Genomic DNA, 14,606 nt, shown 5'->3' on the forward strand with positions numbered 1-14,606 from the left:
GAGTTAGTGAAAATATATATTTGCCACCAGAATTCACTGGGACCCCAGAGCCAGCAGATGTGGCTGGAAATATCCCCTGCTCTGTCCTCTGGCCTCCTGCTGCATCTGGGCCATCAGTTGGACTGGAGAGGCTGGAGGGGCACATGGTCTTCCTCAGAGGCACCATCTTCATCCTTGGGTGGGGAAGCCAGGACAGGGTTCTTGAGAGTTCCTGTTAACAGATGGCAAGCACTGTGGCTTAACCCTTGAGTGTGTCCCCAGGAAGCAGGCACCAGGGAAACAAGGGGCCACAGTGATGAAAACACGTCATGCCATGGGGACAGCCTCAGCAGTTCTGGAGGCCAGCAGTCCCTCTCCCTGCTTCCCTCACTCCACAAGCATTTCCCAATCCCTTGCCATGTCAGGGGCTTCCCAACACCCCCAGGGGCTTAAAGTGCCTGGAGGTGACAGACTTTGTGTCAGAGATCAGAACACCTGAGACATGCTGGGGGGAGCTCAGAGGAGAGACGGGACCCATCCCGCAGGGGAGGTGGCAGATTTGGACACCCAGAGGGGAGGAAGAGCGCTTCTGACAGAGACAAATCCAGAGATGAACCAAGGAAAGCAAAGAACAAGGGGCACTGCAGACGCCACCTTGGATGGAGGTGTGGGGAGTGGGTTAGACAGCTTTGGGCCCTGACCTCGGCTCTGAGGAGTGCAGCCTTCCAGACAGCGGGAGGCATTGTGTAGTGTGGGCTGCATGTAGTTTTTGTCCACATTAGCAGGACTGGAATGGGATAAGGGTGCAGGCTGGGCCGCCCTGCAGTGGTACAGAAGCAGAAGTGAGAGGCAGGGCAGAGGGATGAGTGGCCGCCTGAGAGGTCAAGGACACTCAGCTCCAGGTGGGAGAGCCGGTATAGCGGGGGGAATAGGCTGAGACTCAAGGCCTTCTACCTGGGTAAGGAGGGGGTGGGGTGACATATATGTGACCTGCTGGGGCAACCCCAAGGCTGCTCCTGTTGGGAATGTCACATTGGAGGCCCCAGCAGGCAGTGGGGTGTGGAGTGCTTGGGGCAAGATGAGGGAGGGACAAGGTGACTTTCAGAGGTGACTTTCCTGGCATTGTAGTGAAGGGAGGGGGATGCAAAGAGAGGGTGAAGGGAAACCTGTTTGTATGTGAAGCCATGGTCACGGCCCAGGAGCCTGGGAAACCAGCAGGCTGTGGGGCAGAAGAGGCCAGAGTAGCCTCCCTACAACAGGGGCCATGGGCAACTCAGGAGGCTGTTGTGGGGCGCAACAGGCACAAGCAAGTGAAATTTGTCAGGAAAGAGATGGAGAAAGGAGAGGAGGTGAACCAGTGGAAGGTGGGAGCTATTGAAGGTTCTAGAAAGAAAGGGTATGCAGGGGAGACAGCTAATCCTCAGGCCTCTGAGGGTGGGAGGAAGGAACAGATCTTGGTGGAGGCAGCAGGGTGGGGACAGGAGGGGCCATCACTACACTAGAACAGAGAGGACACAGGCCACGGACATGGGGGAGGCATGGGAAGTGGTTTCTCAGAGGTAGGGGATTTGGGGTGTGAAGGGGCTGAGGGCCTATGCAGGGCAGTTCCTCTGAGGGTCCAGGGAGATGGTGCCTCTGTTGTGGGCTGCGCTGTGACACAGCCCTATTCCCCTGCTGAGTCCCCAGGCTCAGCCCAGGCCTGGCTGGCGACAGACCCTTGATAATCAATTGAATGGGCAAAGGGTGTGACTGACTGGCATCGGAGAGAGGGCAGCCAGAGGCTGGGCTAATGGAAGCGCTAACAGCCTCAGAGGTTTTCCCTGGTTCCTGCCTGAAAGCAAGGTGTGGGTGGAAAGGAAAGGAGGAAACCACTGTTTTAAGGAGGCAATCCCTGTAAGAGGAGCTGGTGTGCGGGGATCTGCAAAGTGACTATGAGGAGGTCTCTGGGTCCCGCCCCAGACTCTCCAAGGCTTTGCGGCCAAGCAGCAGAGACACACACCCCAGGGCAGAGGCTCCAGTCACCAGGCTACTCACGAGGGACACCTGCCCCTGACGGGTCCTCACACAGCGTAGGCAGCGTCTGCTCCCACGAAGCCCAGTTCACCTCCTCCACCCTGAGGGCAACAGAGGAGCTCTGAGGTTTGCCTGCTTTGACCGCGCCCCCCCACCCCAGAGAGGGACCTGGACCCCCAAATTGGGAGACTACGCAGAGATTCTCTGGTGGACACAGAGGCTCTGAGGAGGACAGGCTTTCTCTCTGCAGGGTTCTGGGCCACCCACTTGGAGCCCTGTCCTGTGAGGCAGGAGCCCACTTGCAGGAATCAGCATCCATCGCTTCCGGCTGCTCACAGCAGCCTGGGTTGCCCAGAGCAACTAGAAAAGAGGAATTCAGATCAGGTGTATCTGTGCTCCCGGGTTCTGGGGACTTTCACGGCTGTTCCTCACGCCTGAGACTCGGCTCTCTCTGCTCATCTGCTCTCTCTGCTCTCTCTGCTCTCTCTGCTCATCTGCTGCCTCACGACAGTATCTGTTTTTAGCTGTGTGTTTGTCACTAGGTTCCCTCTCCCAGTGTCCCAGCCTTTGCTGGACACAGAAGGGCACGTTCTCCATGGAAGGGGTTGTAGCTCCGAGATCAGGCTGGCAGAATTGGGGGTGGGGGGACACAGAGCAGCCAGGGCAAGGCTAGAGTGCTGGGAACCCAAGGGTCCCTCTGACTTCTTGGCCTCCTTACTGTACCACATTTCAGGCTACAAGGAGGAGTCTGAGATCACCAGGAGGGGATCTTCAGTTTAAGCCACTAGGACAGGCAGATGGCCAGTCATGTGGCAGCCATGGCTTGTGAGATCCAGACCCCTGACCTCACCTGCTCAGGCTCAGTCCCTGGTGCTCTTTGTACCTACCCCTCCCACCAGACCTGGCTCCTGGCAGCTGTGCCCTGCACTGCAGTGGGGGCCCCAGGGATTGCTGGACAGGAGGGCCAGGAGACCCTCTTGCCACTCACTCACCTGAAGCACCAGCGCTCATCGGCGCTGCCATCTGGCTTAGTGCCGACGGTCAGCATCACGCCTGCCCGCTGCTGCTTCTTCCTGCACCACCAATAGCCATTCTCCATCTCCAGGACAGAGATGGCTTTCTGGGGACAAAGGATGCATCAGACAGAACGTCCTGGGACCCTGCCTGGGGGCAAAGGCACACAAGGCAAGCGGAGCAGGAAAGTGCCCCGCAGCACTTCACAGTATAACCCAAAGTCAACTAAACACACGGATTAGAATCTGGCTCCAACATCCGATTACCTGTGTGGGGTTGGGCCCTCAGCCTCTCTGCATCTCAGTTTCCCCATTTGTAGCCTGAGGACAAAGTGCCTCAGACAGCTGATGGGAAGTCTGTGTGTTATAAGTACTTGACAGATACTTGTTCTTACATCGTTCAGGCTCCAGATGGCCACACCACCAGGGACAGAACTTCATTTGCTCACCCCATACATGTGCCTGCCCAGAGGCATACTAGTGAGTCAGGTGGGGCACAGAACCTTGCAGAGGAGGGCACCGAGGCTCAGAGAAGATAAATGACTTCCCCAAGATCAACAATGAATAAGCAGCAGGGTGGGGCATGGTGGCTCACACCTGTAATGCTGGCACTTTGGGAGGCCAAGGCAGGTGGATCACCGGAAGTCAGGAGTTCAAGACCAGCTTGACCGACATGGTGAAACCTTGTCTCTACCAAATACAAAAAGTTAGTGAGGGTGTGGTAGCACATGCCTATAATCCTAGCTACTTGGGAGGCTGAGGTGGGAGAATTGCTTGAACTCAGGAGACAAAGGTTGCAGTGAGCCAAGATTGCGCCATTGCACTCCAGCCTGGGCAACAAGAGCAAAACTCTGACTCAAAAAAAAAAAAAAAAACTGGACAACAATGATGATAATAGTAGCTGGTGGCACATTGAGCACCTACTTGGTGCTGGACACTGTCTTGAGTACATGTGTGAGCTTCTTAAAGGAGGAGGGAGTAATCCCAGCACTTTGGGAGGCAAAGGTGGGAGGATCACCTGAGGCCGGGCAACATAGTAAGACCTTCTTCTCTACAAAAAATAAAAATATTAGCCGGGTGTGGTATCAACTGCCTGTAACCCCAGCTACTCAGGAGGCTGAGGAAGGAGGATCACTTGAGCTCAGGAGGCTGAGGCTGCATTGAGCTGTGATTGTGCCACTGCACTCCAGCCTGGGTGACAGAGCAAGACCTTGTCTCCAGGGGAAAAAAAAAAAAAAAAGGAGGAGGAAGACTGACAAGGTAGAGCTGCCCAACCCGGCACCCCCTGGCTAGGGAAGGCCCAACTCCGCGGGGTCCAGAGCCCTCCCCACCACCTGAGTGTGGGGTGGGGTGGAGGCAGGGAGCCTCTCTGGTGGCACCTGCAGCTTCCAGATGCTCCAGCTGTCAGTGGCGACACTGTTGACGGTCTCGCTCATGAGGGCGATGAGCATGTTGAGCAGCAGGATGTAGGTGAGCAGCACGTAGGCCAGCAGCAGCAGCAGCACCATGCCACGGAAGTGCAGCTGTTCCTGGAAGGCCAGCTCGCCCATGCCAATGGTGAATTTGAAGAGCTCCAAGGAGGCTTCCAGGATACCCCTGTACGGAGCCCTGTTGCCCTCATCCTCCTGTCCCTCCACGGGCTGCACAGACTCTGTGGCATTGGGGCCTGTAGGAGCTTCGGGACGCCAAGCCTCCTGGCTCAGGCTCACCAGGGCTATGGGATGAAGGGAGAGGGGTCCTCAGCCCAGGAGGCCGGCAGGCAGCCTTGAGAGTATACAGGGTGGACAAGGAACGTGGGGAAGGGGAAGGGGGCCGGAGGGAGCCTTTACCTACAGCGAAGCCGAAGAGGAAGACTAAGTAGATCAGAAGGAAGCGCAGCAGGTCCCGCAGGATGACCTGGAACACATGTGCCCAGGGGCCAAAGTGGGTAGCTGGGCCACCAGTCACGGCCCCAGACCCCTGCCTCACCCACAGCAGCATGTTTCCCATGTACACTGAACATACGCACACATACTTATGCATACGTGGGTCCTGTGGAGCCACACTGAGCAGAGGAGTCTTTTAAAAATATATCTCAGATCTGGCTGGGTGCGGTGGCTCATGCCTGTAATCCTAGCACTTTGGGAGGCTGAGACGGGCAGATTACCTGAGGTTGGGAGTTCAAGACCAGCCTGGCCAACATGGTGAAACCGTTTCTACTAAAAATACAAAAAATTAGCCGGGTGCAGTGGCACGCCTGCGCCTGTAATCCCAGCTACTCGGGAGGCTGAGGCAGGAGAATCGCTTGAACCCAGGAGGCAGAGGTTGTGGTGAGCCAAGATCACACCACTGCACTCCAGCCTGGGCTACAGGGTGAGACATCATCTCAAAATAATAATAATATATGTATGTATATATGTCTCAGATCACATTGTTTTCCTGCTTAAAACTTTCCAGTAGCCAGGCATGGTGGCACAAGCCTACAGTGCCAGCTACTCAGGAGGCTGAGACAGGAGGATTGCTTGAGCCCAGAATGTCAAGGCTGCAATGAGCTATGATCGTGTCACCGCACTCCAGCCTGGGTGACAGAATGAGTCTCATCTCAAAAAAAAAAAAGAAAAACCTTCCAGGGTCACAAAATTAAATATAGAACTACCGTATGACCCAGCAATTCCATTTCTGGGTATCTATATGCCCAAAAGAATTGAAAACAGGGACTCTAACAGATACTTGTACACCCCTGTTTATAGCGGCATTATTCACAAAGATCAAACGGTGGAAGCAACAGGTGACTGGATCGACAGATGAATGGACGCACAAAATGTGGTGTATCTACACAATGGGATACTACTCAGCCTTAAAAAGGAAGGAATTGCTGGGTATGGTGGCTCAGCCTGTAATCCCAGCACTTTGGGAGGCCAAGATGGGTGGATCACCTGAGGTCAGGAGTTCAAGATCATCCTGGCCAACATGGAAAAACTTCATCTCTACTAAAAATACAAAAAATTTGCCAGGTGTGGTGACACATGCCTGTAGTCCCAGCTACTCGGGAGGCTGAGGCAAGAGAATCGCTTGAACCTGGGTGGCAGAGGTTGCAGTGAGCTAAGATTGCACTACTGCACTGCAGCCTGGGTAACAGAGCAAGATTCCATCTCAAAAAAAAAAAAAAAAAAAAGAAGGAATTTCTGACATATGCTACAACATGGCTGATCCTTGAGGACATTATACTGAGTAAAATAAGCCAGACATTAAAGGACAAATACTGTATGATTTCACTTATACAACGTAGCTATGGTTGTCAAATTCGTAGAAACAGAAAGTGGAATGGTGGCTTCCAGGGACCGGGGAAAGGAGAGAATGGGGAGTTGTTTTTAATGGGCATTGAGTTTCAGTTTGGGATGACAAGAAAGTTCTGGAGATGGATGGTGGTGATGGTTATACAACAGTGTGAATGTACTTAATGACACTTAGCCGTATATATTTTTTTAAATGGTTAAAATGGGCCAGGCACAGTGGCTCACGCCTGTAATCCCAGCACTTTGGGAGGCCAAGGCAGGCAGATCACCTAAGGTCAGGAGTTCGAGACCAGCCTGGCCAACGTGGTGAAAACCTGTCTTTACTAAAAATACAAAAATTAGCCAGGCATGGTGGTGGGTGCCTGTAATCCCAGCTATTCGGGAGGCTGAGGCAGGAGAATCACTTGAACCCAGGAATAGGGGTTTGCAGTGAGCCGAGATTATGCCATCGTACTCTATCCTAGGCAACAAGAGCAAGACTCGTCTCAAAAAGAAAAAAACAGTTAATTTCTATGTTAGATGCATTTTACTACAATTAAAAAAAAAAAGCCTCTGGGGGCCTCCAAATTCCTCCCCGTGGAAGGGATCCCTGGCCCTTCCCTTCCTCCCAACCTCCTCACCTCCACCCTCCTGCCATCTCCCCAGCCACCCAGCCTCCTCGCCCTGTCCCAAGCACCCCAAGCTGCTTCTGGCTCATGGCAGCCATTGCTGTGCCCTCTGCTGAGAATATCTCCCCTCACCCTGCAGTGGCTGAATCATTCTTTCAGGTCTCAACTTAAACATCCCCTCTTTAGAGAGGCTTCCCAGACCATCCCATCTAAAGGGTGCTTGATCCCAGCCATTCCCCATCATGTCCTGTGCATTTTTTTTCCTTCATAGAATTTAGTAGTGTGGAATGTTCTCAGTTGTTTTCTTAAGGTTTTCATTTCCTCCCACCAGAACATCAGCTTCAGGGGAGCAAGGACTTGTTTTGCTCTCTGCTATATTCCCAACACCTAGAACAGGGCCCGACCCACAGTAGGCACTCCCTAAACATGTGCTGAATACATAAATGAACACAGTTACATGCCCGCGCCCACACATCCCAGGCCACAGACACGCAGATGAGCTTATGCACATATTCTTTGCTCCTTGCATGTGGAAGGATGCACATGCTCCCGTGTGGACACCTGCAAACACACATATGTGCATGTGTTTGCATGTGCGTGCAGAACCCTGAGAGAGGTATACGCATGCCTGTACTTAAGCTTCCATCCAGCAAGTATCTGGGTGCTGGCACGCAGGCAGATGTACACATGCCCTCCTCTGCCTAGGATAGCTGTGGAGGAAGGCTCTTGCCTGATGAGGCCAAAAGAGTCCCTCTGGACCACCCCCTTCTCTCACCTTCTGGATCATGACACTGTAGATGCCTGTGTGCTGGAAGCCACGTGTATAGTAAAGCAGGTTCAGCCAGCCCAGCACCAGCGCAGACACAAGCAGGGGCAGGTACCACTCGATGGCCAGAAAACACAGCACCTGGGACAGCACTGTGAGCAGGGACTGGAACAGGCTGTATGGGAGCAGGATCCAGGTGGGCTTGCTGGCCACTGGGCTCCCTGAGCCCTCACTGGCCTGCGCTGACCAAGGTCCTGACCTCCATCTTAGGCAAGACATTTAACCTCAGCGGGCCTCAGTTCCCTCCCACTGTAAAATGGGCATAATAATAATGATGCCTGACACAAAGAGTGTTTTCAAGGACTAAGTGAAATAGGTGTGTGCCGAGGCCTAGTAAATGTCACTATCACCATCTACAGTGATACGAGCACAAAGGGCCCCAGGCTGGACAGCAGTCTAGACTCCTGGGTCTGGCCTGTACACAGGTCCCGACTTCCTGCGCCCCGTGACCTCGGCTCTAAAGTCAACCTGGTGCCTTCTGCCACACCTGCCCCTTCCAGGCCTCAGAGACAGTTGAGGGGAGGAGGAGTGAGAATCCACATACAAGAGGATTTCAAAGTAGCTGTCTATGAACGACATCCAGATGAACAGGTGGCGCCGCCAGAAGTACCACAGCTGCGGAGAAAGAGAGGACAGAGGGCTGTGAAACCTGCTCTCCCGAATGCCCCCTGCTGGCCTGGCTGAGCGGGAGCCTGCCACCCCGGCTAGGGCTAAGTCAGCAGCTTTGGTTTTGGGGGACTCATGAATACTTCTGATAGCTGAGATAGCTTGGGACTCTTTTTCCAGAAAGAGCAGCCACCTAGGCAAGGCCGGGGGGTGCAGATGAAGAACCTCTGCACTGCATGCAGGAAGGGGAAGGGCGCCTTTCCCTTCCCTTCTCCCTGGCCTCACAGGGAGCACCCATACCCCAGCCAACCTGGGTTTGGTGCCCAAGTTCTGCCCACTCTAAGGAGGTCCCAATGTCTTGGTGTCCAGCCTGTGTCCTGCAGGCTTACAGCATTTCCCACTGAAGAGGCCCTACTGGGTGAATTGGCCTGAACCCCACCTACCCCCGGTCTCTGTGCTCCCCAAGAGGGGAACTTCCCAGCCGAGGGGCCTAGCTGGGGACAGGGGCTTCCAGCTCTATTCCTGGGGGAGCACAGCCTGTACTGCCAAGGAATCAGAGAAGTTATCTGCTACCCCGAGGAACCCCAAAAGCACAGCAGAGGGTTGCCGGGGACTCAGAAAGCAAGGCCAGAACCTCTGGCCCTCAGCTTCGGTGAGGTTGGTTGTTGTGGATGGGACCGGCTACTGTCAGTGAGGGGATGCAGCTAACTTGCTCTAAGCCCCCTGAAGCAGAATTCTAGGTTTACTTCTTGGTGGGAGAAGGGGAGGGGCACTCACCTGGCCCACGAGGAGGTAGATCCCCGCCAGCAGGACAAAGATGTGGCCTGCCAGCAGCATGGAGTTTCCAACCTCCGCTTTCGGGTTGGGGGCGGCCTGCTGAAGATACACTCAGATGAGACCTAGGGCTTTGGGTCCTCTCTCGAGCAGCTCACCCTTGAGAGCTGAAGCTGAGGGCCCACTCTGAGCCTGAGCTGTGGAGAACCCCTCAGAACAGCAGGGGAACATGGGCTCCAGGGAAGGACCACCAGATCCTGAGAGGTACATTGTGTAGCATTTCAGTGTGGGGTCTGAAGCCAGACTGCCTGGATTCAGATTCCCTCTCCACACCACTTTCAGCCTGTGTGACCCTGGACAAGTTACTTAACCTCCCTGTGCCTCCCTTCCCTCTACTATAAACTGAGGGTGATTGTAATTCACCATCTCAGGGGTTTTGGGGAACATTAATTAATCAACACATGTCCATCACCTAGAATCCTTTTTCACATACAGTGAGCACTCAGCAAATCTTCACTGTATCACTGTTAGCACTGGGGTGCTGGCTCCCATAAGCTTGGGCATGTCACTCCAGCAGCCCATGCCTCAGCACTATTACTGCCCCATCTTCCCCCAGGGTTGTTTCAAGCAGGCCTCCCCCAATATGTACCCCCCTCCCACCTCTCGCCCTTGCCTTCTTCAGGGCAGGCTGATGGTAGGCAACAGCGGTGAAGATGAACATGTAGATCAGATTACACAGGAAGTTTAAGAAGAACCTGGGGATGAGCAGATCCCATTTCGCCTGCAGCAGTTTGTTCAGGGGCTCCAAAACGACCATTCGGTGTCGGTGCTGGGGTGGGGAGGGGAGAGCCATGGGTACAGTCAACAAGGGCAAATAGGCTGCCCACTCCATGTCAGGATCAAAGCAAGGGCCCAGGAAATGAGGAGAGAGGACAGGGAGCAGACTTCCACACCCCAGGAGCTCCAAAGGACCTCACCCCAACCCTCCCAGCTACAGTGTGACCAAGGGGCTTGCCCTCCAAATGAGATGCTGGTTAACAGAGAGGACCTGGATGGTTGCCACAAGGCCCTTGGCATGATCCCCGTGTTGGATGGGACTGGAGTATGGATTGAGTATGGGCCCAGTGGCCATGGTCAGGGCCTGCTGGGACATGCAGCCACACCCCCACTGGCACAGGAATGGGGCAGATATGGTCCAGCAGGCAGCCCCAATTTGTGGACCTTGCTGGGAGCTCTGCTGGGTCCTCTATGTGCACCCACGCCCCTGTGGGCTCACCGGACTCTTGCAATGAAAGGCGATGATCTCTAGCACTGAGTTCTCCTCACAGCTGTCCACAGAAGCCAGGTCATACAGCGACACCCGGACAGGCCCATAGCACCACTCGGTGAACTTTCGGGAAAGGTGGCTCAGTCCTGAAAACTCCCGCTGCAGGATATGCCTGAAAATCTGCAGGGTGGCCATACGAGCTTGCCTTTACGGTCCGCTCCTGGCACTGATCCTGGGCCAAGGCTGGGAAACACCCAGGACCCTGCAGCTGCCCACGGTCTGCAGAGCTGCAGCTGACACGTGCACATGCCCGCGTACATGCAGGTCCTTGTGTGTCTAAACTCTTATACACACACACACCCAGCTACATCTGCCCCAGCCTGCCAACCAACCTGGCTCTTCCTTCCCCTCTCCAACCCTGTGGCCTTCCTTGAACTCTTCAAATGGCAGAGAGATCCTTAGCCCTGGGGTCTTTGAGGCCCCTGAAATCAGAGTCTACTAGCTGTATCTGTGTGTGCAATTTCATGGTCAGAATCCAGAGTTTTCAGCAGACTAAAAAGTGGTCCCTAATCCAAACAGGTTAGGAAGCATTCTGGTTTCACACATGAGGAATGGGAAAGGAGGAACAGATCAGGGCACTGATTTCATAGGCCACACAGCAGTGCCTCTAGACAACAAAGTGAGGTTCACACACCCCAGGGAGCACTCCAAGAAACTTGGGAGGGTAGCGAAAAAGGGTGAAAACTTCTATTTATGTTTATCGTTTCCTTAACCTTTCAGAAATCTCCGTCATAAGCCCATGAGGCCAGCCCTGGTGAGCTATTGGCAAAAACTATTTGGAACAGGCCATTGGTAAGCTATTTGGAACAGTGTGGGCCGCCTCATGTTTACTCTTCCTACCAGAAAAACTTCCAGCTAGTCAAAGCCTTAGGCATTAAAAATGCAGCTGCAGGCTGGGCGTGGTGGTTCACACCTGTAATCTCAGCACTTTGGGAGGCTGAGGCAGGTGGATTTACCTGAGGTCGGGAGTTTGCAACCAGCCTGACCAACATGGAGGAACCCCGTCTCTACTAAAAATACAAAATTATCCAGGCGTGGTGGCGCATGCCTGTAATCCCAGCTACTCGGGAGGCTGAGGCAGGAGAATCACTTTAACCCGGGAGGCGGAGGTTGCAGTGAGCCAAGATTGCACCACTGCACTCCAGCCTGGGCAACAAGAGCGAAACTCTGTCTCAAAAGAAAAAATGCAGCTGCAAAAGTTTGGAAAAGAATATGGGTATGGGCCGGGCGCGGTGGCTCACGCCTGTAATCCCAGCACTTTGGGAGGCCAAGGCCGGTGGATCATGGGATCAGGAGATCGAGACCATCCTGGCTAACATGGTGAAACCCCGTCTGTACTAAAAATATAAAAAAATCGCCGGGCGAGGTAGTGGGTGCCTGTAGTCCCACCTATTCGGGAGGCTGAGGCAGGAGAATGGCATGAACCCGGGAGGCGGAGCTTGCAGTGAGCTGAGATCGCGCCACAGCACTCCAGCCTGGGCGACAGAGCAAGACTCTGTCTCAAAAACAAAAAAAAAAAGAATATAGGTATGAAGATTATATGTATACTATATATAATTATAATCTATAATATAATGTATAATAGTTATATATTATGTACATATATATTATCTATATAATCTTATAGCAGGAATTAGACAATAGCAAAACTAAGGAACCTTAAAGGACAAGATAATTACACTTGCAGAGTATAAAAATTTTTAAATTCTGTATGGCAAAAAAAAAATCATAAAATTCAAAACACAAATGATGAACTAGGAAAAATTTTACAAGTGCTATAGTAGACAAAATACTAAATTCATTATAAAGTTATCAATAAATATGCAGAAACAGAATAGCAAAATAGACAAAAGATATAAAAAGGCGATCTCTTAATAAAGAAACCCAAACGACTTTTTAAAATTCCCAATGTTTGGCTGGGCGCCGTGGCTCACGCCTGTAATCCCAACACTGGGAGGCTAAGGTGGGCGGATCACCTGAGGTCGGGAGTTCGAGACCAGCCTGACCAATATGGTGAAACTCCGTCTCTACTAAAAATACAAAAAATTAGCTGGGTGCACTGGTGCGTGCCTGTAATCCCAGCACTTTGAGAGGTTGACATGGGTGGATCATGAGGTCAGAAGTTCAAGACCAGCCTGACCAACATAGTGAAACCCGTCTCTACTGAAAATACAAAAAAAATTAGCTGGGCATGGTGGTGGGTGCCTGTAATCCCAGCTACTTAGGGGACTGAGGCAGGAGAATTGCTTGAACCCGGGAGGCGGAGGTTGCAGTGAGCTGAGATCGTGTCACTGCACTCCAGCCTGGGTGACAGAGTGAGACTCCGTCTCAAAAAAACAAAAAACAAAACAAAACAAACAAAAACAAAATTAGCTGGGTGTGGTGGCACATGCCTGTAATCCCAGCTACTTGAGAGGCTGAGGCAGGAGAATTGCTTGAACCTGGGAAGTAGAAGTTGTGATGAGCCGGGGTCGCGCCATTGCACTCCAGCCTGGGCAACGAGAGTAAAACTCAGTCTCAAAAAAAAAAAATCCCACTGTTTTATAATGTAATATATTCAATAGTTCATATACAATTTATAAATAAACACACATATATTAGAGGTACATACTGAAAATTTTCTTACTAACAGGAGTGTTCCATTGAAAAGCAGAGAAGCCACTGCTCTTCACCCCCCCGGGCTCTTTCTGCAGAAATTTTGGGGTGAGATCTACTGCTTCCTGCAGAGGGAAAGTGGGAAGGGGACAGCCACTCACCTCGATCTTGCCCTCCTTGGCGGCCAGCTTCAGAGGTGTGAGATCCTGCCGGTTACGGATGTCCTCAAGCTGCACGGTGGGGCAGAGGCGGGCCCCAGCTTGGAGGAGCCCATCGTACATGCTGGTCACCAGTTCGATGTTCTCAGCTGAGTTGTCCGAGATCATCACTAGGGCATGCAGGACTGTGTTGCCCTGGGAGTCAGTGGCCTGCAGGTTGGCGGGCTGGTGTGGGTTCTCCAGGAGGTAGCTTACCACATCCCATTGCTTGGTGCAAGCGGCCAAAGAGAGGGGTAGCTCACCTGCAGGCCAAGAGAGCAGCTTGGGCCCCAGGCCTCCTGCTTTCCATCTGCCTACTCCTCATGCTCCTTGGACAAAAGTCCAGCCCTCCTTGAAGCAGATCAGGCTTCTTTACCACTGAAGGGAGCAGAACAGGGACCAGCCAACCTGCTGCCTTTTGCTGTCTCCTTTGCCAGAGCCCAGGCACGCTGCCTCTTTGTTCAGGCTCTGCCTGGTCAAGTCACATGCCAGTGCTAGCAGCCCACTACTCCCTTCCCTGGGTCTGGGTGCATGCCCATCTTGTGGCCAGACGAGGATGAAACATCTCTTATGACAAATTATCTTATGACAAATTAGTGCTGGATGTAGTGGTGCAACTGGTAGTCCCAGTTCGAGAGGCTGAGGCAGGAGGATTGTTAGAGCCCAGGAGTTTGAGACTGGCCTGGGCAAAAAACAAACTGCTTTCACAGGCAGCCTAGTGGTTAGAAGCAGGGTGTCGGGGTCAGACAGACCTAGGTTTAACTGCCAGCTCTGTCATACACTAATCATATGACCTTGAACAAGGCCTTACCCGCTCTTTGCCTCAATTTATCCAAGAAAGGCTCACTCACCAAAATAAAAGCAAGTCCCTTGGCCCTTCTGGAAGAAGCGGCCGCAGGCCTGGGCATGCACGTTGGCCCCATTCTCCACCAGGAGCTTCACACACTGCAGACTCCTCTTCTCAATGGCGATGTGCAGAGCGCTGTGGCCTCGGTAATAGTCATCCGTACACTGGGCATTTACCAGGGGCTGAGGATTGCCAGAGTCCCGGTCGATCTGCAGCAGCGGCAGAATGCAGGCGTTGACCCCATCCTTAAGATTCAGCACAGCCTTCATCAGGCACGTCTTACCCGTGGAGCCCTCTGTGGGAAGAAGGGAGGGTAAGGGGCACAGTGGTGCTGAGATCTGGAGCGGCTGGACTGCCCAATAGCTGGTATAGCAAGCCTAGCTCCAAGTACCCCTTGGGAGGATTAAAAGAGGTGCTACACACAACTGATGGGAGCACAACCATGTCATAGGGTATTAAGGCTCCAAGGAACACATAAGCAATACCAACAGGTATGACTACAATTTCTGCCCTACAAACTAAATTTCTTTGTTTTTTCTTTTTTTT

At 52.9% G+C, this 14,606-nt stretch overlaps 1 protein-coding gene across 2 annotated transcripts in view; it reads right to left on the bottom strand.

The window, feature by feature from the left end:
• Positions 1-14,606, bottom strand: part of TRPV2 (transient receptor potential cation channel, subfamily V, member 2) — a 25,146-nt gene continuing 10,540 nt past the window's right edge. For both annotated transcript variants that reach the window (XM_011975235.1, XM_011975234.1), the window contains 12 exons: positions 14,065-14,355; positions 13,178-13,476; positions 10,371-10,541; positions 9,768-9,923; positions 9,098-9,196; positions 8,259-8,329; positions 7,664-7,829; positions 4,835-4,901; positions 4,385-4,719; positions 2,985-3,112; positions 2,014-2,093; positions 1-211 (listed from right to left, as the gene is read on the bottom strand). In XM_011975235.1, the coding sequence (XP_011830625.1) occupies positions 114-211; positions 2,014-2,093; positions 2,985-3,112; positions 4,385-4,719; positions 4,835-4,901; positions 7,664-7,829; positions 8,259-8,329; positions 9,098-9,196; positions 9,768-9,923; positions 10,371-10,541; positions 13,178-13,476; positions 14,065-14,355 (1,961 nt within the window). In that variant the 3' untranslated portion in view covers positions 1-113. The remainder of the gene's footprint in view (positions 212-2,013; positions 2,094-2,984; positions 3,113-4,384; positions 4,720-4,834; positions 4,902-7,663; positions 7,830-8,258; positions 8,330-9,097; positions 9,197-9,767; positions 9,924-10,370; positions 10,542-13,177; positions 13,477-14,064; positions 14,356-14,606) is intronic.

This window comes from Mandrillus leucophaeus, unplaced genomic scaffold, assembly GCF_000951045.1.
Source record: "Mandrillus leucophaeus isolate KB7577 unplaced genomic scaffold, Mleu.le_1.0 Scaffold153, whole genome shotgun sequence".
Lineage (NCBI taxonomy): Eukaryota > Metazoa > Chordata > Mammalia > Primates > Cercopithecidae > Mandrillus > Mandrillus leucophaeus.